The sequence below is a fragment of the Sturnus vulgaris genome, chromosome Z (genome assembly GCF_052056855.1).
Source record: "Sturnus vulgaris isolate bStuVul1 chromosome Z, bStuVul1.hap1, whole genome shotgun sequence".
Lineage (NCBI taxonomy): Eukaryota > Metazoa > Chordata > Aves > Passeriformes > Sturnidae > Sturnus > Sturnus vulgaris.
In genome coordinates this window covers 47,049,969-47,074,726 of record NC_142283.1, presented here as the reverse complement: position 1 = coordinate 47,074,726, position 24,758 = coordinate 47,049,969, and the positions used below count along the sequence as shown (strand labels likewise).

The 24,758-nt window shown below is 37.5% G+C and overlaps 2 protein-coding genes across 4 annotated transcripts in view; both read right to left on the bottom strand.

Annotated features, from left to right (window-relative positions):
- Nucleotides 1-1,315: 1,315 nt before the first annotated feature.
- FXN (frataxin) lies at nucleotides 1,316-12,329 on the bottom strand. The gene is made up of 5 exons (XM_088156855.1): nucleotides 12,186-12,329; nucleotides 10,758-10,840; nucleotides 9,294-9,414; nucleotides 5,775-5,872; nucleotides 1,316-3,106 (listed from the first exon to the last, which is right to left on the bottom strand). Exons 1-5 carry the CDS (start codon nucleotides 12,312-12,314, stop codon nucleotides 2,953-2,955), a joined length of 585 nt encoding a protein of 194 aa, XP_088012981.1. The 5' UTR covers nucleotides 12,315-12,329; the 3' UTR covers nucleotides 1,316-2,952.
- Nucleotides 12,330-16,898: 4,569 nt separating this feature from the next.
- PIP5K1B (phosphatidylinositol-4-phosphate 5-kinase type 1 beta) overlaps nucleotides 16,899-24,758 on the bottom strand; it is a 98,285-nt gene continuing 90,425 nt past the window's right edge. For all 3 annotated transcript variants that reach the window (XM_088156853.1, XM_088156854.1, XM_014869913.2), the window contains one exon: nucleotides 16,899-17,636. In XM_088156853.1, the coding sequence (XP_088012979.1) occupies nucleotides 17,634-17,636 (3 nt within the window). In that variant the 3' untranslated portion in view covers nucleotides 16,899-17,633. The remainder of the gene's footprint in view (nucleotides 17,637-24,758) is intronic.

The following is a 24,758-nucleotide window of genomic DNA, read 5'->3' as shown; positions in this document are numbered from 1 at the left end:
TTCCAGGTTTTTGGCAAGCCTTTACCTTCCTTCCCAGGACTTCCACATATTACAGAGCTGATTAGCACCATCACGGCACTCAACCACTAACCAGAAGCTAAAAATAATCAAAAAAACTTTCTTGTAAACCCCTTTTTCTTATTCTGCTTTCTCCCCTTCAGGACAGGCCTTTATTCTATTTATTGAAGCTGCCAAAAGACACTGGGAATTTTAAGGAAATAAGATGTAATGATTTTATCACATGGAACAATCTTGCAAAGAAGGGGTAACGTTTTCTTTTAAATTATCTGCAAATGGAAAAGAAAACAAACAAACACCAAACAAAAACTTAGGCACATTACTCCTGGCAAACAAAGGTGATATTTTGTGATCAATGCAGACTGTGTACAATTCCGGTAGGCTTGACTACATGAAGGAACTGAGACTTCCAAAGGAAGTCCTGGCACACAGGGAGTAATGAATTTTAGAAAGACTGGACATACTAGGTCTTTCAGAGTGTAAGCCAAAACCATTTAAAAAAAGGGTCAGATTAGCAGTTGGTGAAAATTCTGATATACCTAAAAAAAGCCCAACAAACCCCAGTTTATGTGCTGAGCTTGGGCAGCCAGTAAAGCTATGTATGGCAATACTCATGCTTCCAAAATATTCTGCATGCTCTCCTTCACCGACAATGGAGGAACTACATTGTGGGAAAAAGTAATGCCCGTAACATAGTGCTTCTTATTGATACTGTCTGTGCATAGTCTATATTTAATGACTGTCCTTCAGCTATTTCTTTTGGGAGAGGTGAAGTAAGAAACTATGTAACAATATTTTTATTCTGTAAGCTATGGAAGTAAAAAACAGCACAGAAAGTGTTACTTGTCTTGGGGCAATAAACAGTCTGACATTAGGATCAGAGCTCATTCGGTGCCTCCATTGCACGAGTGTGACAGCTCATGGGAGTCCTTGCCCCTACTTACAATTTGATGCAAGTATTAGAGCAAAAAATGAGTCATGCCCTATGATTCATTTTGTACATCAAGATAAAACTCATTCTAACTTGCTGACACTATTTATCTTTACCAGTTAAGATTAAATCAATTTGTTACTCAGATACCTAAACCCAGGAAATTGTTTGCATAAATAGCAGTAGCGTTACAGATGAAGGGCAAGGCATGTAAACCGTGAAAGCTGAACTGCTCTTATAAAATCCACCTTGACTGGCCACACTTGGACAGAATCTTTCATGTTTCATGTTTTAAGAAGCAGAATTCAAAAGTATGCACATCTGTGGCCCTCACCCTTATCAACAAATCCTCAAATCACACCTATATATAATGAATTAAGAATTCTACATGCAATTTTATTTTGGTATAAACATTTCTACCAGATGTAAGAGAATGGAGAATGAACTTCCAAATATAAATCAGACGCATGTTAGTGGTCATATTGCATGCAAATACTTAAGAAAATAATTTTTGGAAGAGTCAATTGGAAAAAATAATTACACATGGTCAGGCAAAGGAACAACCAGGTATCCTCGATTCAAATATCAAGTCATTAACTTCTAAGCAAACGTGTTTAAATAACTATCTTAAAATGCAGGAGAATGAGCTAAATATTATAAAAGTAACTACATAAAAATATGTATTTGCATATGCTATAAATTATCTTCAGTGTTCTAAATTCAGAACAGCAAAAACATATTCTATTTTTACCTCCCTGTACTTTTTTAAAAAACATGCTTTACTCTTACATTCATGAGATCTGGGAATCTTTGTATCTACCTCATCCAGTAGAGCTGAAATTTATATTGATTGTATGCAAACAGCATGCACCATTAACCAAGAGCTACTTCCACTGAAACCTTTCTGTTTAGTAGTGGGAAATAGCAGGTAACAATGCTTATATTCTAAATGCAAATACTGGACAAGAACACTTTACAGTTACTGTTTTTCAATGACAAAATCAATCCTTACCTGTTAAAATAGCTAGAGAATCATGCCAAACTAACCACAACATCAGAGATACCAAGAAGAAAAATACTGTGCACTTAACATCTTTTCGTACAATCTGCAAGAGTATGGTATAACTTCTCCCTCGTGCACTAATCAACAACTTGGTCCTTCCACTTCATAGGCAGTTAAAACCTGCAAGTTGTAATATCACAACAGTGCAACTGCCGAAGTATTGCCATTCATGATTTCTTTAAAATGTTTTTGTTGTAAGATCTGGAGTATATAGTTTATTTCCTTCACATATTTAATAGCCTGATGAAGACAGCTTCATCAGCCTAAGAACAAGACTTGATTCTAAGAAATCTCTGCATCAGCATGGTGCCAGTGGGAGCCTTGCTCTATCATGGTAATATAAGATAATCTAAAACCACTTAAGAAATGCAGTAGAATAAATTAGTGCAAATTTTCACTACCATGAACTTAATTTTTTGCTCAGCTAAAAAGAAAGGAAGTATTTTTACTCTTTGAAGAACAAAGAACTTTCATTACAAGCATTATGACACGTTAAATATGACTATGATGTGTACAAGAGCCACAAATTTTGAGGCAATACATTCATAGTACCAGTACATAGTCAATGTAACTCACAGGCATATCTTGTTTCAGGTGAATGTTTCACCAGAAGTTCAGTGTTTGTGTGCTGGTCAGAAGTCACTAGATGGTCAGTCCTTACATGCAAACAAAAAACTCAAGACTTCTGCAAAAAGAAAGCAAGAAATGAAGTGACAGGATGGGTGACCTCAACCACAGGTACTAACTACATGGGCACAGATTCAAACAGCACACAGAAATCCAAAGACTGAGCACTAGAGAAAAAATATATTATTTTCATTTTTGTTGCACAACATACTGATGCCAAGAAAAAACAACAGAATTAAACTCAGGTACTTCAGCTCAAGAAAGAGCTTCGCTTGAGGTTAAAGTCTTTAAACTTCCATGAGGTAGAATACAATCAAGTATCTTCTTTCCCAGAATATATTAAGCAGGACAAATCCAATTTAGTTTTTAAAGCTGTTGAAAGTTCTTTTGATAGTAGTTCATGAAGAGATACTCTGTCATGAGAATATACCCAATTCCGTCCAGTCCAGTCATAGCGTTTGGGCCCACTAGAAAAAAAACACAACAAAACATCACATACTGTGTAAGTACAGATTATTTCGGGAGACCTGCTGGAAGCCTGTATGTCTAATGTATGCCACAGAGTGCCTAGGAAAAGGAATAGGTAACATGGGGAACAGGGCTAGGCAGTCTGAGGAAGTGGAGCAGAAAAGGCCTGATATGTCAAGAACTACTCAGCCATCAAACAGATATATCTGAAAAGTGACAAGATACGTCCATCACTCCTAGGGGAGACAATCACTTTCCCTTCCTGCTTTTGACACTGATTTCCCCACAATTTTTTCCTTTATCCCATTCTTCCCTCACAGATATAATTTTCTTGCACATAAATATCACACCAGATATTTGTATAATGCTGAATTAATGCCACCGATTAGTTCTTGCAGATATTCTAAGCACAGCAAAGCACAAGTAATTTCATTTTAGATATAACAAAATAAGTTAGGCCCTGAAAGCAAATACATTGGCATGTGGGAGATTTATAACTAAAATGCTATTATATTGTTACTGGCTAGATTTTTCCAGGCCTACACTAAGTAGCAAGAAAGAAACTTGAACACATGGGTTCTATTCCGGACCTTGCTATCCACCCAGTTTTCCACATGTCAAATGGGAGAATGATTGAAAGGTACTCACTGCTGATAACATCAGCTAAGCAAAGAAAACAGAAAGGAATGAAATGGTCATCTGGGATAAATGGAGAAACCCCTGATCTTGTAGGACACATGCCTTGGAACTCAGTCAACACCAAAGTCTGCTAGAAAACAGACTATCCTATGCATACATAAGAACAATCTGCAGGTTCTCTCTTTACAAGCAGCAACACTGATCTGAACCTTGACTATCCTGAGTTACAATAGTGAAATGGTGAACTTTCCAACCACTAATCAGTGTACGAGAAGTTATAAAGGCAAGCACAAATCCAAGTCACTTTCACTGAAATCTCAATGTCTGTATCAGAAGTAGTAACTGAATCAGGGTTATGTGCTCCAGTTATTTTATTAAATATTTCTCACTTTCTGCAGCACTTATACTCTCCTGCACCTAGAGACCGATGGAATGGGATCCAGTCATTCATGAAAATCAGGTCAAGACAGACCATTTCATCAATGAAAAAGAAATATGTATGTTATCTAAACTGGTTTTAAATGTTATGCAGTAAATATCAGTGAAAAGGTTAGCATATGAAGCACCTTCATAGTTGAAGTAGGAATCTCCAAAACACTGTACAAATATGACTTTCAAATTAATAGTTTAAGCAAAGATCTGGTGAATTCTATAAACTGCCTACCAAGTTAAATATAGATTAAATGTATTTCTCGTGGCAAGTCTGCATATACGTTTCAATCATAAGAGAAAAGAATTAAAATATCACATTAAGGTATTGATAATATTCTGTAAGGTTGAAAAGTCTTTTCCATCAGGAGCTACATTAAATTACTGCAATCACACTTCTGCCAGGTTGCACACAACCCCTCATGCCCTGCCCTTTTTTTTGTAACTGTCAACTAAATAAAGTTTTCACTTAGGTGCACAGATACTCAATAGCAAACAGATGGCAAAAAAAAATTCCAAGAAAAATGTCTCACATCTTGACAAATTTGTCTCCCTTGGGATATATTCTTAAAGACTCAAGGTCAATATTGGCAGCAACATTCGCTTCTTTCACTTCCCAGCACATTGCAGTTAAGAAGATGACAGTTCAGATCATATAGTACCTGCTGGAGCTGCCTTTCAGAAGTTAGGAAATAAGTGAACACATACCATCATGTTCCAGGAAATATCCCTGTTTATCTAATACCAGTTAAGGGAGTATAAAAAATAAATTTCGCTTTTTTTCCTCAAACTCCATATTCTGGACCATGTATGTCTTAGCTCAACTAGAGCTAAACAGACAGGAATTATCTGAATTTTGGTTTTTGTAAAGAGATGAAGCCTGTATGTCAGTGACACAAAAATCTTATAAGCCGGTTCCTTCACCAGTAGCACTTATCAGCTCCCTGGGCTCTTTTCTAGGGATAGTGACAAAGAATACAAATTTTGAGGGGGGACAGCTACAGCACTTTCCTACTTATCTGGCTGCCCTCTCTGGTGAAACCAATCAGAAAACCTGGAATGGATCAAAACACAGCATTAGAAAAGGCAGAGAAAGCAGCTAGCTAAGGCTAAGGCTCCTGTGAAGTACTAATGCTTGACAAAAACAACCAGTGTGGGCATACATAAACATATAAAGCAGGAAATCCCACAAGCTTAAAAGGGAAGGAGCCATCCTGTTTAAAACACAAAGAGAGGTTCAGATGATGACATCATCATTGCCCTTTTCCAACAGAAGCTTTGTTTGTTTCTTTTTAATCACTGCTGGTTATATTTCCTATGAGTAAGCTATATTCCTGTAGACAATGGTTTTGGGCTGAAACAGTGTATGAAAATTCTTTGTTACACATTTCTTGTATTAATGTAGATATGCCAGTAATACTGCAGTATGCTCTGAACCCCTATACCAAACCATTATTGAACATTCAGATTATATCATGTTTTGAGAATATACAGAGTAGAATGGTTACTTATGAAAAGGGTATGACATGATTATGCCATGCCATAAATAAGGGGAATTACATTTCCACCCAGTCTGCAGATATTATGTAACTAACTTACCTAGTGGGTGAGGACAGCCAAATCTGCCGGTTTGGTGTTTGTTTATTGATTACATAGGTTCCCATGTCTCCACCCAATTTAACTGTTAGTACTCCACTCTTAAAAGACAAAAAAAGGGAGAAATAAAAGATTTGTATCCTGTTAATTTGACAACAATTACTTCATCTGCAGAGGCAGAAACTTACATACCTGTATCAGTTTCTCAACCATCTCCCAAACAATAGACAGGAATAATACAATAGGGAGAATAATCACAACATACTAAAAATATAAGTTAATACCTAGCGTATCTTTTAGTCTGATCTTTACTTTAAACCTTCTGGTCAGAGTTTGATTTTAGTGTTTGTACCATTCACAATGGTACTACTTAAATAATACTCTTGAGCTTGGACCTGACATCTTAGAAGGACAAGACCATTGCAATTCATTTTGCAATGATTAAAACATCATCCAATAACGACTTTTTAATATTAATGAACAATACAGAACTGGTGTGGTTCAAAGCCAAGAAGCTTTATGTGCCATTGCTAGATTTCTGAGCCACGCAATTTTACCTTACTTTTCTTCAGCAACTGTAACAGTTTAATAGGGAACAAACACATTTTTTTCTTGATAATTCTGATTCATACCCGAAAAAATGTTCAGTTCTAAATACCATGATTCTCATTTTCCATGAGTCTGATTTTGCTTTGCTTATGCCACCTTAATACCATTATTTTAGCGAACATTTATTTTCTCTTTCTTGCTCAAATTTCTTAGTGACACCATGATTCATGTTTCTTATAACTGACAAAAATATTTCCTGTTCTGACTTTAAGAGCGAAAAATGAACATTATTTGGACTGGAGTTAATCTAAAGGTGATCTGAATGATACCAATTAAAAAGGGAAATATTTCCATAGAATGCAATCTGATGATTCAGATAATAATTTATTTAGCTCACAGTATCTCAAATACTTCAAGCCCTATAGAACAAAAAAGCTTCTTTAAGGGTATCATACTTTTGATGCTTTAGTCAGAAGATACTACTAGAGCTACCTATCATTGCTTGGGCTATTTGCTATGTGTAAACACTCACTATGGGGAACAATACTTTCAGGCATGAGTATCTACTGCCTACCAACATACTCTGTAGCACAAGTGGCAACTCAAAGCTTCCTTCCCCTACAAAGTAACTCAGTGTACTGGTTTCTGATATATCTCAAGTATCGCCAGGTAAAAAGTAATACTCTCAGGATCTGATTTTTTACCTTAGCTGCCATGCTGTTTCTGTGCTTAAGGCATTTATATAATATTTTTATGATCAAAACAATAAAAATAAAAGAGTCTCCTGGTTAAAAGTCCCATCAAGTTTGTCCTGCCAGTTATTTCTATTGGACATTAGTACAGTGCACAGAAGGACAAGAACAAGCCACTTTCCTGGTTGTCAGAATTTCAAGTTTTCCACACTTATCTCAGTGGTCCTAGAATCATAGAGATACAGCAGAATAAAAACAGGATGGGGGATTAGACCTGCATAATGATATACAGGTTTCAGCATTCTTCTCTGTAGTTTGTAATGTCATATTAAGCATTCAGCACATTATGTTATGTAACGTTATCCTACATGTTTCTACAGAAATAAGTATATAGGTAAATATACGTATAAATATATAAATAAATAGGTTTTCAAAGAGTTAACAAAAATTATACTGCTATTTATACCATGTGTCAGCTGTTAGAGTACTGTTGTTCTATCCTTGCAAAGTAGAGGCTAACCTCTACTGCTGTATTGAAAACACTTCCTCATACATTTCACAGTACTTCTGAAATACTAGAAAATAGAACTTGAATTTTTTAAGAACTTAAATTGCAAGATACTTTTACCACATTTTAAGAAATACTTCTGTACTGTTTTGTACGACTGGATGAATGTTCGTTAGTTCCTTGTAACAAAAATATTCTCCTAAAGAGATTTTTTTTTCTGAACACGAAGATGTAAACGTAATTGCTTTGAGTAATTTATAACAGGCACAGCAGACCTTTATCACACTCGCCACCTTGTGGCTTCCTGCAGCACTGACCCTGTTTAGAATTAAAACCCGGGCTATTTAACCTCCTGCTTTCAACAGAAATGACAGCATATTAATTGTCATCATCCCATCTATATAGTAAAGGGCCATTGGTAAAAGTTAAGATGTAAAAGTATTACCTCTTGAGCTTCACAAGCCAGTGTCAAAACATTACCCACCATAGAGTAGATGGAGAAAAGAATTATGACATGACACATCAGCTTAACATAAGGTAGTGTCTCAGAATACTAGAAAGGTAAATTTCAACCATTGCTAATTCTTGTCCTAGGATAGTTACATCAGGCTAATAGGTGCTGATATCCTAAAACATAGTGAAGAATAATGGTTAAACAATGCTTTTTACCAGAAAAGCAATTAGCTGCAACATTATCTACGTACTAATTAAAGCAACAAGTAGTATTTGCTAAACAGAAAGCTACTGGCAATATACTATTTTATATCGTAGCTATCAGAAATACAGAATGAAAATTATGATGACAAAGCTACAGGGAAGTCGAAAACTACAGACTTTTGTTTCGGTTTTGTATTTTTCACAGTGAAACCCAAACCATCCAATTCAACATCCTGGAGCACAAAACCTTAACTGATAGTGCCAGGAGAAAGCAATCTTGTTTGGCAAGACATGAAGAAGAAGCAATAGTTCTGTGACCTGAAAAACTGCAGTATTGAAAAAACTGTGTAGCAGACAGTAGCGTAGGGATAAACAACACTCTTCTCCAAATCATATCAAGCGCTGTAACACACAGATCACTTCAGGAACTGATACATAAAAACTAATAAATTCCCCCTAACAAATAAAAGACATTGTTATTCTGTAAAAGAATCTGAGTGGCTGACTACCGAAGGCTCTAGCCATGCAATGTCTCCCGTGACAGTAGCCTCCTCCCCATGTATGTTCTGGTCTCACTACTGCAAAAACCTATCCAACACTGCACCCTCCTGTTGCTTCTCTCCACTACAGACTGTCATCAGTAAAGCCAGGATAAACATGCACTACACCTGGTTAAGACAAATGCTTGCTTCTCTGTATTCGGGGTAATCAAAGAAACTGGTCTAACAGTTACATGTGACGTACTACGCCATGTAGGCCTACTGTTCTAATATACACCAGAAGAGAACTGATTGCTATGCCAGATATCTATGCCCGTTTAGGAAAATTTATAGACCAATGTAAAATTAGAAAACAGTTTCCATCTCCTCTTGTGCTTATTTATTATTTTATATTGTATCTTTCTCTAAACATGAAAAGTTTTAAATCCCTAAATCACACAACAGTATGTGCTACTTTTCACCAGAATTGCAGCCCCAGTCAGTACACAATAAAGGTGTAAAAATTCATTGCATTTTCAGTGTCAGCACTAAGGTGACTAATTTAAAATTCTCCTTCAAATAATAGAAAAAAAACCTCTACAATAATTACAATGGTAATATAATGTTTAAAACATACCCCTAAAGAGACATCATAATCTTCTGGGGTAAAAGGTTTATCTGTCAGGTCCTCAAAGAAATCTGCTAAGGAATCCAGTGTTTCTTCAGCCAGTTTCTCATAGGTGGTCTCATCTAAAGAGCTACAAATCACATAAAAGTCTATAATTAGGAGGAAAATTAGAAGACAGCATTTTCCCTATACTAAAAACATACCAAGACCATGACTTTGGATCAAACTGTAACCATGAAATGATCTCATAAAACAAGTAGTCATTTTTTTTAAGGTGATGCAGGTGACAATCCACCTTATAAATGGAGGAGAAATTTTGAAATTAATTGGTATTAGAGATCCCTTAACTGAGGAAAAGGTACTTACTTCCATAGATATACTAACCCCCATTTAGTAAAGAGCATCAAATTTGAAAATAAGGCATTTTCATAAAAGGACTTTGTCTAAGAATTGCTTAGTTTTCAACTCTACAAATAGAGACAAAAGCATGTCCCGTTGAGAAATATACGTCATTTGAGTCTACAAAACTTGCTGTAGCCATACACAGTTTAGAAATGTCATTGTCACATGTCATGTTTATGCATAGCATTTGCTTTCTCAACTGGAATTACCCACTGGTAATCAGATGTTATTCAAACTATGCTTATGAACTAGCTCTTATGATTAACAGTCTTCTCTGGAGAGTCTCAAAGCACGCTTGTGGCCATTACATAAGGCTTAAAGCACCTGTGAGACCACTTCTCTTTTCCTCTTTACTAGAACAAAGTGTAGAACAGTTTAATTAACCAAATGTAATTAATTCACATAAGTTGTTCCATCTCTATCAGTGTCACCTTTAAACACTGTTTAAAGGGGTCTCCCTACCAACAAATACTTCAATAAAATAATCTCAATTTTTGCTAATACTTACGGCAGTGAAACAGTTACTACGGGCTGAATATATAATATATATAGAAATACTCATAATAGAAAACGTATCTTCTTAGAAAGTTTCTTATCCAGTAACTGAAATATGCTCTATGTCACTAATGTGAGGGACACCACAAAATGTCTTGGGGCATGGAGAACAGAAAGCCTTTGGATTGGGCAGGATTCACACACTGGTTCAGGGTCCACTTTAGGCATTTAAAGACCAGAGCCATTTCAAATATTTGCATAATCCTTTGCTGTGTCTCCAACTGCTGCGTCAGAAGGGGAGAAGTCTCCAACAGATGCTGTGTCACCTCCTCTCAGAACAAGCAGAAATTTCACATCCTCTGGCATACATGAAATGGTGCTAGACACCTGTGTTTCTGTACACATGTTATTTGTCAAGTGACTTCCCAAATTCATACAAAATGCTTTTAGCTGAAATGGTAGCTGTCCTTTACATCAAATCAACATTACTTTAGTTTAGTAGTATTAGTATGCATGTAAGTTATTCTAAAAACATAACCAGTATTTTCATACTAATATATCAAAATGCATTTTTACCTTGTGTCACTCACAGTTCCTGCATTTCTCAAATTCATGAACCAAAGAGTCCTGCTCTTCACATCTGAAGAAAATCGTAATTGCTGTTTAAAGTAAGCAGAAGGAAAATGGAATTAAAGTTAAAATGTAAAGAATTACAAACTACGTATTTATCATATAAATCAAGTAAAATGTTCATATTCAGTATCACACGGCTCATATGGAAGGAATTCTAACTTTTCTATTGCTCTACCACAGAATTACCGAGCAACTTCAGACAATTAAATGGCTTAGACTCAGATTTTTGTAAGTATCCACTACTCAAATGCTGCACTACCAGCAACATGTGTCCCTCTGCTGCAAGTCAGGAACATATTAAATTGAAATAAACACAAACCCTGAACCTTACTTACATACGAAGAATCACTTCAGATACCAGATTTCCAAATTATTGAAAAGCTGTATTGTCAGACCAGCGGTATCAGACAAAGGAATCAAACAGGCAATCCCGATGAGGGAAACCAATACAAGCGCGAAAATAAAGCTAATCCCCACGTCAGACACAGTGGCAGAATTACTTATGCTATCCATCAAGAAAGGAAGATTTCCATTTTCTTCCAACTGGCACTGAACATTCGGTTTAATTGCAGAACAGCACTCATGAATACTTTCTGGAAGGTTGCATGAATACACATGCAACGTTCTGAAAACTTCACACTGAGCTGAAAAGCAAGCGACATTTGTAAAGGAGCTATGTCAGCCTCTCTTCAAGCACAGAAGAGCAAAATACAGGCCGATCTCTCTCCATGTGGTGTGACATCTATCCGCAGGTATTACCAATGAGTTGCCTGTTAGTCCAAAACCACGACACAGGCAAAAAGGTCAGAACGGCAACAAAACGGTACAGGCCGACAAAATACACCACGGTGCCTACATATTTGACAACACCCCTTACCCTACAGCATTTTATACATGCTTAGAATCAAAAGCTACAAGACCACAAGCACGTTCAAGCTCTGTACAGGCTGAAAGACTCTAATTCCACCAGCGTGTACCCATACTCGTTCTGTGCCTGGAGGCTGCCAAGAGCGGTGCCAGCACACAGCCGCCACCTGCCTCCGCGTACCACACGCGGCTGCGGGCGGCCAGCGCCGCCTTCTGCGCCTGGAGAGGGGCAGCGGACGAGTGCACCAGCTCCCGTGTGCACCAGCTCCCGGGGCACAGAGGGAAGGAGAAAGTAGGCAGGTGGGAGAGAGGGAAGGAGGGAGGAGGCCCTGGCTGCTGACACAGACCTGCTCGGAGACGGCGGCCGACTCGGGAATCCACTCCTGCCGCCGTTCCCTCCCTGCCCGCCTGCCCCAGCCGGCGCTCGGCCACGGCCGCCCCGCCCGCCGCCGCACAGGCCGCGCCTCGCCCTCGCCCACGTCCGTCCACCCGCCCCTCGCTCACCGTGCGGTCGCTGCCGGCGGCGGCTGTGCCTGCCCTCGGGGCGACCCCGCTGTCGCCGCACCGCCGCGCCCCCGCCGCCGCCGCCCGTCCCGCGGCGCGCACAGCGCCCACCGCCCCCGCCCGCCACATGGCGCCCGGGCCGCTGCGGAAGCGGCGGGGCGGGGCCGGGCCGGCGCGCGCTACCGCCCCCCCGCGGCGGTGCGAGGAGAGCGGCGGGGCCGCGCGGGCCGGGCCGGCAGCGTTGCGTCAGGCGCACGGCAGAGCCGAGGAGAGGGGCAGCGTGTGCGGCTTTCGTCTTCTTCTGAGCCCTTGCTGGCTCCAGCCTCAGCAGCCCTAGGATAAATCAAATACAACTGCTTTGCTACCGAGACAGCACAGGTGTACCGGAGCCGAGCACGGTCTGTCTGCTCGGCGATGTGTCGAGGCGGCGGCGGTTTCCCCGCCAGCCTTATCCCGGTGTTCTTCCCCCGGCATTAGCAAGGCCTGACTTGGCTGTCCCTAGGAAACAGGTGCTGGGCCCGGTGTGCTGCTCAGGTTCCCCTCGGGGAGATCTCGACCCTGACGTGTCAAAAAGACGAGGAGGTGCGGCGGCCATTTAACGCGGCCGCCCCGCTGAGCGCCTTCATCGCTGCGGCCCTCAGAGCCGGCCGTGATCGCTGCTGTTCTCAGAGCCGGCCGTGATCGCTGCTGTTCTCAGAGCCGGCCGTGATCGCTGCTGTTCTCAGAGCCGGCCGTGATCGCTGCTGTTCTCAGAGCCGGCAGTCCCACTGAGGAGGCTTTTACAAGGAGCTGGAGGCTGGGAAGAAGCAATTAGACGCCACACTACGCACCAAGTATTCACTCAGGGACCCGTTCTGGGACTATTTTCTGTGACAGGGAGTATTCTGATGTACGTCCTGCAGGTAAAATGTTCCGCTGAGCCAGTAAAGGGAAAATAAAAATAAAGATTTATCACACCTGACATTTTCCACTGAGTTACAATAAATGTTGGTGGTGCCATACCATCAGCAGCATGTGAAGATGTAGAGTCTCAGCCAGACATGTCGTATTGTTACTGAAACGGAAAGAAATAAACTAGGTTTGCCAAGTAGATGAGAGGTAAGAAATAATTCTTATTAAAAGGTTTCTTAAAAAGCCCGCACAGTTTCTGTGGAAGCACAAACAACTCACTTCAGACCCTTCAACAGGAAAAGGTCAAAAGATCCAGCCATTGCAAGTAAAACCATAAATATGAAAAGCATACAAGTAGTCAGAAGGTTACTTCTAGTTACTGTGTGATGCATTTTTATGTTTCAAAAACTTTATTAAAGTAAGCAGCTGGGTGCTCTGAGCCACCTGATCTAGTTGGAAGATATCCCTGCTCATGGCAGAGGGGTTAGACTAGGTGATCTTGAAAGGTCCCTTCCAATCCAAACTATTCTATTGATTCTATTAATCTTCCACTGCATTAGGGAATAAATTATTAAGTTTCTCACCAAGATCTGTAATTTTAGAATATTTTTCTATAAGTCAAAATTATTTTACTCTACACAAGGGGAAAAAGCTCAAACAATTCAAGCCACTTGCACAAATTTCAACTGAAATTAGGAAGTCTGTTTTTGCTAAAAGCTGTTTGTTCCAAATTATCTAACTTAGCCAGCTTCTTGTCTCTTTTCAACAGACTCCTGTCTTTCTTTGTTACCAGTGTCTTCCCAGTTTGTATTCGTGTTGTATTTTATGGGGAAGGTTTTCATACATCAAGACGATTTAAGATACTCTTTGCATCCTTAAGAACAACCCATTCTTAGCCCTGCTGGGAGAAGCTACTTACGTTTCTATAGAAATAATGGTTTACAGACTGAGATAAGGCTTGTAGGAACAAATTACTTGTATCAGACCACAGAATACATTGGTAAAGCAAATTACTGATTTTTCATACCTTGGTAGGGAAGGAGGAAAACAGTTAGAAGAACGGAGGAATACCTGTTCTTTTATGTAGTATTTAGTCTATTTAAAGATGGTGCTCATTTATACAGCTTGCTTTTCCTGGAAAAAGAACCTTGGATGTTTTCTGATATCATCCAACTAGTCCCACAGTGATTTTTCTCTAGTCATCCAAGTCATACAGAACTCTCAATAAGAAATGTTCATCTTGTGTTTTTAAGTTAATGACAAATCAATGGATTTTCTAAGTTAGTGACAATCAATGTGTTTCTAAGTTAATGACAAATCAATAATTAAATATTTTCTCTAGTACTAGCAATTTCACATACCAAATATTTCAAAAGTTAACTAGTTAACTTTAATTCAAATGTGAAGTTCAACAGTTAATTCAAATGTAAAGTTCAAGTTAGTGAATTTTACAAGATACTACTACCAAGCAAGGATCAGTCACACAGCTTCTAAAGGGCTCAAATTAGGGATTAGCAATTTAAACAATGACTTTCTCAATATTTTTAATCTTGATTCCTGCCCCTTAGGTTAATGTTGGCCGTACCACAATATTGGTATGGTTACCTTTTTGTGCTGATGTAAAATACCTGTGAAGGAGTTCCAGATGCAGAAGCGCTGCAGGGTCAGGCCTCACACATTCAGTCTGCAAAGAGCTGAGTTTTTTTACTTTAAGCAAATGTATGAATCACTGGAAACGTTTCAGCAAATGGCTTTTACGAATAACAGGGGGAGTGTGCTACTGATTGCTCTTCTGTCACTGTCTAATGGAAAGGTTGGGAAAATACTATTGAGTTATATGAACTTAAATTGCCTGAAGTATAAGCAGTCAGCAAGAAAATAGACGCTGGGATATGTGTGCTTTCAAACCACTGAATTGTAGTACAAGGACGCAAAGTGGGTTCATTTGTTTGGCTGGGGGTTTTGTTTGTTTGGAAAACCTTTTGTTTTATATTTTATTAACTGAGGGCAACTATTTGGTAGTACGACCACCAAAGGCAAAACTTCACCTTTGAATGCCGTATGATTAAGTCACAAACTCAAATAACAAAACTTTGGAATTATTCCATACCTTTCTCTAAGCTGGCATCAACCAGTGCTTTTTCATTCTGAGCAGCTTGCAGGGCCAGTTTATTCAGATTCCACTGCCCACAGATAGCCCATGTTTGTGACCTAAGTCTTCTTTGATTCCCATGGCAAATTCGATCTGGAGAAACAGACCAATACTTTAAGATTCCCAGGAGTTGACTGTGCCTTCTGTACATTATTTTTACTTGACATGGCCTGCCTCATCAGCTCTACAGGTATATTTATAAGTCTTTATATTTTCATCAAGTGCTACCAATGTGAAACACCAATGCAAGATGAAGAGAACCAAAATACTTAAACATGAAACTTGCACATCCATACAAACTCCTGTGCTCTTTGATGTTTGAAAATTTATACCATTTTATGCACTAGAGAGCAAAATGGGTTACAAGTAATTGATCATTAACCACACACACACATATACACACATCCCCCTTTTAAGTGCACATGCTTTGGAGAAGGTTTCCCCAGCAGACTCCAGAGTCATACAGGATTTCCTTTTTCAAGTGTTAAACGACTGTTTTGATTTATAAATTACTGGGTTCAAGGGATTGTACACAAAAGATGTTTCAGAATCGTTTGATATAGACATTCTGTTCTTGAATTGTTCTGGACAGAATTGTTGCAGTTAAGTTGTGAATCCTTTGGGTTCTTCCTAAGAAGAAATTATTCAGGTGCTATAGTTACTAGCCAACTGGGGAAAAATTGTCATGGGTATTCTTTATGAAGGTTAATCAGGTACTTAAACATTTTTCCCCAAATAATGCTAATGACAAATATCTGCTTTGCACAGAGACCAATTCTAAATATCCTGTTCACTATACATGAAGGAGCAGACGCTTGATAGAGATGTACAAAATATTTTTACTCACAGGACGTGCAGATTGGTTTTGTTTTTCTCAGAGGAATGCTGCAGAAAAATTACGTTGCTGACATTAAGCAGTCTAATTTTAAAGCCTAGGAAAGTGGTAATCATGAGATACAGGCTCCAAGTGAAGCTTTATACTCTGCATACTCAGAAAGCAGAAAACCCAAAACTGCTTTAAATTCCTCTATACTATGCATAATTAAGGAATTATTATTCTTACTTGTCAGGATTATAAGATTATATCAAAATAAAATAAAAAAACCCCACCACCACCATCTCTCACCAAGCCAAAACAAAAAATCCACCACACTAAATCCTTAAAAGAAAAATTCTATACTGGTACAAAGGATAATTCTAGGACTTAAAATACCAACTTCTGATTTTGTCAATTTAGCAGGTTTATTATGCTTTCTCCTAGAAGACATGTTATGACCAATAACTTTGGTAGCTTTCTAAGTGACACTTGTGCAAATTTTTAAATCCACCACTGCATCGGAACATGAAATCTTGGACTGATGATCACTGGTATTTGGGAATATCTCCCTGTTACTTGGGAAATTAGGGAACTAAAATAGTTTCTGTAGTTACGCTAAAATGATTGCCCATACTGAAAAACATGAAATGGTTTCATAAAGCAATGCCTCTTGAGTATGTTACTTTGGCTTTCCTGCTCTAATTTCAAGATTCTCATTTTTATTATAGAGCTAGTAAAGACAGATGCCATGTTTGTCATATCTCAAGAGGCCTCTTATGACCGTCTCATGAAGGCAGAGAAATGCAAGAACAATTAAATCCAGTATAGCTCAGTAGCAGGATGACAGGAGTGATAGTCTTTAGAATAAAATCTTTTATTCATCAATAAAACTATAGTTTACAGTAGTATTTTCTAAATAAATTATAGAATTTCTCTTTTACAAGAAATAAAGCAAAATCAAAACTATTTCAAGGACAATATATGTACACAACATAAGGCCTTGTTATAAATAACATTTTTATCTCCTTTTTACCAACAGTGAAAGTATCTTTAGAGGCTCATTTTCATATGGTGTGTGCAGAGATTTGCCCTAACCCTCATACAACATCACTTCCAATTTCCAATGATGTGGACCTAAGCAATAGAACTGAGGGAGTCTAAAAAATGAAATTGATTTTATTCACCACTGTGTTTATTTTTAAATAGGTAGAGTACGTAATAGATTTTGCTTGTGCAGTTACACAATGCATGCAAATGAAACCACTAGAGAGCTGATAAGAAAATATCACTTCAAAATGCAAAAAAGGTGATTGGCAATATTGTAGAAAGCAGCCTGAATACACAGTTCTTGACAGTTGAGCAAGCAACAGCAGATGACAGCAGAGTGTGGAATGTTTCATGTCATTTTTGTCAAGTCCATCAATCCTTTCTATGGTTCAAAGATCCTGGCACTTAGAATTAGTTCCGTTGATTATTACTCTTTGTCTATTAGGCTCAGCAAATTCCTCCTTCTTAAATGAGGACTGCAGAAAGTGCTCTTCATTAACCACGGTCACTTCTCTTAGTTTTACTCTTAATGTATTCTTTGTTACTGGAAATACAGAAATGACAAGTTAAAAGTTAAGATTAGTTGTTTTCTTACAGAATTATAAACAGGTAACATCTTCCCCTAAACAGGCTGCTGTACGGTTTAGCAGTCATTCTCTTGTGACTTTGACCCCTAATCAAAAGCATTAGGTCTCTTTTCTTGTACAACAGTTAATCCCTGTGGGTTTTGCAGGAGTTGCTGTACGCTTGCATTACATGAACTAGAACTACTTGCTGCTGCAAAATGCTGAACACTCTGGATGTCAGAGAAGACAGAACAATCTGAGAACACTCAGCAATTCACAACAGCTTATTTTTATCTTGCAGAACTTTGGCATTTACTACTTAAATGTGGCAGTCTTCATATGCCATGAATGTAAGTGCTGTCAGCTTCCACATGATGCTCTTTCTCCAGATGAAAAATCATACCTATCAAAAAACTTTCAGGCACAGTTATGTTCTAGTCAATGTTGTAGCAATCATTCTATTTCACAAAAAAAAAAAAAAAAAAAAAAGTTGTTAATAATCTTAATAGATTAGAGTTTTCTACACTGCCCTCTTATGATAGAAGTAGTTGATCACTTCTTGGCATCCCTGTAGAGTTGGAGATGAATTGAAAAGACACTGTTCTTTACTGAATGTCTTATTATGACAAACTCAAACTAAGGATAAACTGACAGCTGAAGAATATATTTCAGTAAATTGAATGCATCTCAGCTGATATATCCAAAATGGAGCAAGATGCAAAATCAAAACAAAGGGATCGGTAATGACCTTACTCTAAAACCTTATTAAAAAACATTTCAAAGATGTAAGGTTCCATTTATTAAACAGATTTTACTTTACCTTACTCTACCTTTACTTTGTGCTTTTTGATACAAGCCCTTAACTAACCTTTAAATAGTTTGACAACAGTCTAATCTTGATTATGAACAAAAAAATCCCTGAAGGCATTTCTTAAGCTTATCTCAGAGAAAGGTAACCAATAGATTTAAGTCAGTATTTTTATTGTGACTTCTAGCACTAGGCCTTGAACCTTGAGGAACAAAATTTCGATATTATTCTATGCAAACTTTAAACTTCCTACTCTATTATGCACCAGGGTTAGAATGTTCATAATCACTGATGCCTCTGAGCACAGTGCCAATTTCTCAGGATCTCTCTCTCAGGAACTGTGGTTTGGCAAGTAAAGTTGACTGATATATTAGCACCTGAATGTGCTAAAGCAGTAAAGTACTTACGAAATACAGAACCATTTCATATGTGAAATTGTTGGACAAGTGACTAAAATTAAAGAAAGTGGCATTCTAAAATTATTTTTTTTTTAAATCAGTTTGGAAAAAAAGTTGAAAAATGCTAGTACTGATAAACAAGATAATGTTATATGAAACAAGACAAATTAATCAAACTTTTCATTAGCATAATCTTATTTCTACTGAAAGCTCAAATATGAGTGACTGCAGATCCATTTCTGACAAATATAGTGATCACTCAGCACAGCTTCTGATCTCTAGACTTCTTCCTGCTTTTCACTAAGGCTGCTGTCAATATTGCTGATGCTGGTTTTATAGTATTCCACTAATTATGCAATGGAACCATGAATTAGCTTGTTCTTGGTCTTGTTACCTTTCCTCTGACCCTTCCAAAGCATTTCAGTGAAAAATTCCAATAAAAGTTGCATAACAGAGTTGGAGAAAAGAGAACCTGACAATAACTTGTAGCAATTACTAACTGCATGAGTCAAGCACGGAAATAGTGTTGATGGTACTAATGCTTTTTTGAGAAGATGCTATTTTCATTTGTTCATATTCATGTCAGCTATAGTCCAGTACTGTATTATTCTGGAAATAAATCCGTCTATTTCAAGGTGCAGGACATGATCCTCTAGGCAACATTGTATCCACTACACAACTTTTGGGGTTACATTGATTACAGATAAAGGAACCGATGGAGTTTGTTTAAATAAAAACTGAGTTTGACTGTAGCAATTTGGTCCAAAATGAGAAATAATACACAAATGGCATTATAGGAATCATTCCTATAATCACAGCCTGAGATGTCTCACACTGTGTGTATAATGGATTTACTATGTTTGAGCCTACTTGAGGCTTTTTGTCTTGGAGCATTTTTGTGCTCCAGTTCTCTTTCCATGGATCTGTTTTTGAGCTGATTGATTTCCTCTTACGGTGCTTTAAATGCCCCAGGCATGAGAACATGTTGTTCCGTGATAATACATGCTGGCATTTTAGCACTCGGCTTCCTCAGGCAACGTATTGCTTGTGATCTGAATTGGTACTTTTTAATCTAATAAAGCACCTAATTCCTGTGCCTGATTTTCATGCAAGGGTGACTAAAATGTTCCTTCTTACATAATGTTTCTTCTGCAAGAACACCTCTGCCTAACTACATTCAAGTGCTTGTTTGTTTTTCACCTTCTGACCAGGTTTCAGTTTTATGGGACACATAGGCCTCTTTTTCTCCTCTCCTTTTCAGGATTATGCATGGATGGATGCAGGGAAAACACAGATAACAACAGAGGAAAGGAGCAGTTAACCATACTTCATGAAACAAGTTGGTTTGCCCCTTTCAGCCTTAAACAATTTCTGTTTTGAGGGGACTGCTTGATTGGCTCTACCATATGTACATAACATTTTAAGAATTATTATGCTCTCAGGGGAAAGGAAGGATACTTGTAAGTGAGAATGTCTTAATTCCTTTCTCATAGTCCCAGAATTCAGGTTCAGTCTACCATGTTTTTTCACCAATATCTTCAGAGGAAATGGTGAGGCAGAGAAACTGAAGCTTCCAGAAAAAGAGAAACATACCAAAATTTAAGTTATGCTATGCAGTGTGACTCCATAACTTCTAGCTTGTTTTTACATGTATTCTATCTGGGAATTACTTTAACTTCAGCTGCACTTGTTACTATTCCACAACAACACCCTGAAGAAAATTACTCTATGATTAGAATTTAATTGAAATTATGGGAGAGTGTATAGAAGAAAAGGAGTACTTAAGAGTAAGAAGAGTCAGAAAGTTTTGACAGTTTCTAAACAGGCATTTTATGGACCAATATTTGTAAATCTGCTTACCTATGCATCTACAGCAGATTTGAAATACCAAATTAATCTTCAATATTATTTTAAGACTTCAAAATCCTATAATAAAATTGCCATTTGGAAATAAACCACATCATTAAGTAATTTTTAATGTAATAGTATAACCTATGCCATTCATCTGACACAAATCATAGCTACGCTAACCAGGATCTAAATACACTGGACTTGCTTATCACTGCAGTTATTCCATTATTTTATTTTACTGAAGCCCTTATCAGTCTATATCTTCAGTAGCAGTGATATTTATATTATATATAAAATTTATTAGCCTTTCCTTTAACAATGAGAGGTAATTATGTATTTCCATGTGAAAACTTCTGTACTGCCCAAGAATTTTGCATTGTAGCTAAATATACAGAAGTATTCTGTAATAAAAAAATAATTCATTAATGAAATCCTCTAGGCAGGACATACATTTAAGATCCTATAGATAGGATATATATTTATTAATTTAAATCCTATATTTACCACCAGATTACTTAACATATACAGCATCACAATGGAACAAATTTATAAGTTTTTTACTGCTATTTACATGCATATTCTTTTTCTGTTGGAAGTGTAAGGGAAATCAAGCCTACTTGAAGTAAATAAATTAAATACCTAAGCCTTACTACTCTGATTTTACTGATATTGTAGTACAGTATGTGTCAGCTATCTTTATAAATAATTTCATGGGAAGGCTAAGAAAACACAGGATAGTTTATAATAGTACATGTTGCTTTTTTAGCTAGAGAAAACTCAGTCAAACAATTTAAGACTTCACTGCAGAACAGTAAGGTGACTTCTAAGTTATTCCTTACTTTTTAAGTGGAATTACCACTTTTAAGGCACTCCATAGTGATCCTGGGCTAAGACCTTCAGGATTGGTTGCATTTGTTGATCATAGATCACTGTTAAGGAACTTTCGTAAGGTTGGACTTATATCTTTTACTCATTAAATTCCAAAGAACATTGAGACACTGTTGTGTTTAACAGCATTTGCTGACAATGCCTGAATTGACACCAATAAATACAGCTTCAAGGAAATTTTAAAAAGACATCAAATTTATTCACAGAAGAGGAACAAGAAAACTGTGTTTTGTGGATTTCTACATCAAAGTGCTAAATGGGAGTGTGTTACCTTCTCTGTTTCTGGCTTATATATAAGAAACCTGTTTATTCAGACAGAATAATTTGTTTCAAAGTCTCTGATCTATCATTGTGTTACACTTTCATAGAAGCAAGAAGCCTTTACTGTTTAAAGTTATGCAGAGAAACATTTCAAATTTAGAAGTCTTTTTTTATATCTCCTTCCATATTTTACTATTTATTATTAATTTTATTTATTATTTATTCCTTCTATTAAATTGATAATTAAAATTATTTGTATGAATTAATCAGTATCGTAACTATGTTACTAGAAGAATTGGAAATAATTTAGATTGTCTTATACCTACTGCTCATTGCAGGTGATGCTTAGTCATATGCTAGTCATAAAAGTTACATTTCTTAAGCTATTATCTGGGTTAAAAGGTTTATAAGAGAATAAACCAATTTAACGTAAAAGAAAACTTAATTTGAGAATGTACCTAACAGTGCTTCTTAGAGTAGGAGGTGAACAAAATGCTAGTTTGAACTTGGTATTTTTTCAGAATTAAAAAATTATGGGCTCAGACCAGCATTCAGTTGTGAGCCCAAGATGTATCTCTACTTCTGTCCTGGAACAAAAATTGCTTGTTACCAGCTACATTCTCAGTTTTGGCATCAGCAGCACAGTGTGAGTTTGCATGGAGTTCCCTTAATGTAACACCTCAAACCCAATACTATTACCTGTAAGAAAATTTTTTTTTTTTACAACCTCTGTTCCACCTCATCTTACTTGAATATTAGAATTTCGACACAAAACTGTTGAGAGAATGCCATTTTTAAAGCTGCTCTTTATAGTAGATTAATACAATGTCATTTTATGACATTTTTTTTTCTATATATGGGACTGAAAATTTGTAGTCCTTAATTTACTTGTGGACTAAAATTTGTCCAAAAGGTTTAGCATTTTAGCATTTTAAAGCAGAAGGCAAAGACATAAAAGGGGGATTAATGGTGTCCAAAGTTAAGCAAGTTAAGGTATTTTTCATTAAAATATATAGTGGATAAGACTACAGCAGCTTGCCTTGTGGTAGAAACACAAAGATTATTAATCACAGGATTAAAGGAAAATCTGAGAATGCTATTTAAAACTACATTTTTCTGCTTGCATTTTGCCCTTTTAAAAGTACATCTTGTAACCTTTCCAACTGAAGGTTAAATCAGCTAATGCAAATGCCATTATTTGCTTTATTTTTGAGATGTACATTAGAATGACTATCCTGTTCCTAGTGTTCTCAAAAACATGTATCTTTTCCTTCTAACATGCATTTAATCATCCTCCTATACAAGCAAAATTGCCTTCTGCTCCACACTTACACTTGTATCGTCAGGTTTTCCCAACCACAGGCTAATTGTTGTTTCCAGGTCCAATGAAGGATATTGCAGGGCATCAGGAAGTAACAAATTAGTAGACAGAATTATAATCCTATTCCTGTTTCTTCCACAAATACCTCAGGATGCATATAGGGTATATGTGATTAAATTACAGACCACTTCCACAGCCATCTCAAAACAGTTAAGTGGACATCAATACAGGGTGTGAGACATGAGAGAAGGCAGGGATAAGTAACTTCTGCTTAAGAAGTAACATGTGCTTAGCTGTGGTATCCAATTTCCTTGAAGATGTCAGCTGCTGCTTACCTAGACAGTTCAGGTGTGTGCCATTACCTTGATTATTGACTTTTGAATTTGTTTTTTTTTCAGGAAGCAGAGAAAGGGTGCTACTAGTTCCAAAAAGCATCTATGATTCTCTCAATTTAAAACCTATTTATTCTTCCAGACTTTTGCTCAGGGGAATAAACACTGGATATTTGTATGACATCCAAAGTTGGGTTTTAATTATTCTTCTGTTGATATACTTCAGTGGAATATACTTACTTATACTACACATACTTACTGCATTCTCCAAGACATAATAGTAATGAATGTTCTACAAGCTGAAAACTAACTCAAGATATGGTTATCACATGTGAAACTCATACAGATAGCTTTAAAAAAGGTGTTACCTATGCCTGTCACTAAACTTTCAGAGCATTCCACCATCCACCCTACAGACTTCAAACCTAAAAAGGACTTCACAGTGCTAAGCAGTATTATTGTTAAATAACATTGTTGCTTTATTAACTAAATTCAAAAGCTATCACGAAGAAATGGTTTCACTGTTTACAGGGGGCCAAAAGAACCATAGATCAGCCCAGGCTGAAGGGACTTAAGATGCCATCTAATTCAACCTTTTGCAGGAAAGGGAGCCTGGATGAGAGTATCAATCATCACTGTCCAGCTGCAAACCTCCTATGATGGATTCCCAGAGGACAAGAGCTCCATAACCACCAATGGACCTTCAGAGAAAGATCAGACCCTTCTACAGGATCACTGCTTCAACAGAACCATATTTACCACTTCAACAGGATTGCAGCCACCATTTAATCAGACTGCTACCAACACCGTGATGGATGGGGTGTCAGATCGTATCCTGATTCTGTCAGTGTTTCTGTGTTATTGCATTTATTTTCATTTTCCTTTTCACTTGTATTTCTGACTTGGGATTGCCCACTGGTTTGCTTTCAAACTAGTACAACTGCTTCCATATCTGATCAATCATTTCTTCTTGCTATCTTTGGCCATTTCCAGTTCCAGCTGAGCCTTGAACTTCATGTGTACAACTCTACATCCCTAGCAAGGATGTTGTAGTCCCCAGTGGGTACCTGATCACCCTTCTGTAGCAGGTATGCTTCCTTTTTCTTTTAACAGCACTCAAAACCTCATTGTTAAGCCTAGATAGTCACTCATTCTGTCTTCTTCCTTCATTTTTTTAGGCAGTGAACTGTTATTTTGCTTCCAGTAGGATATTATTCAAAAACTCCTAGCACTCTCATACC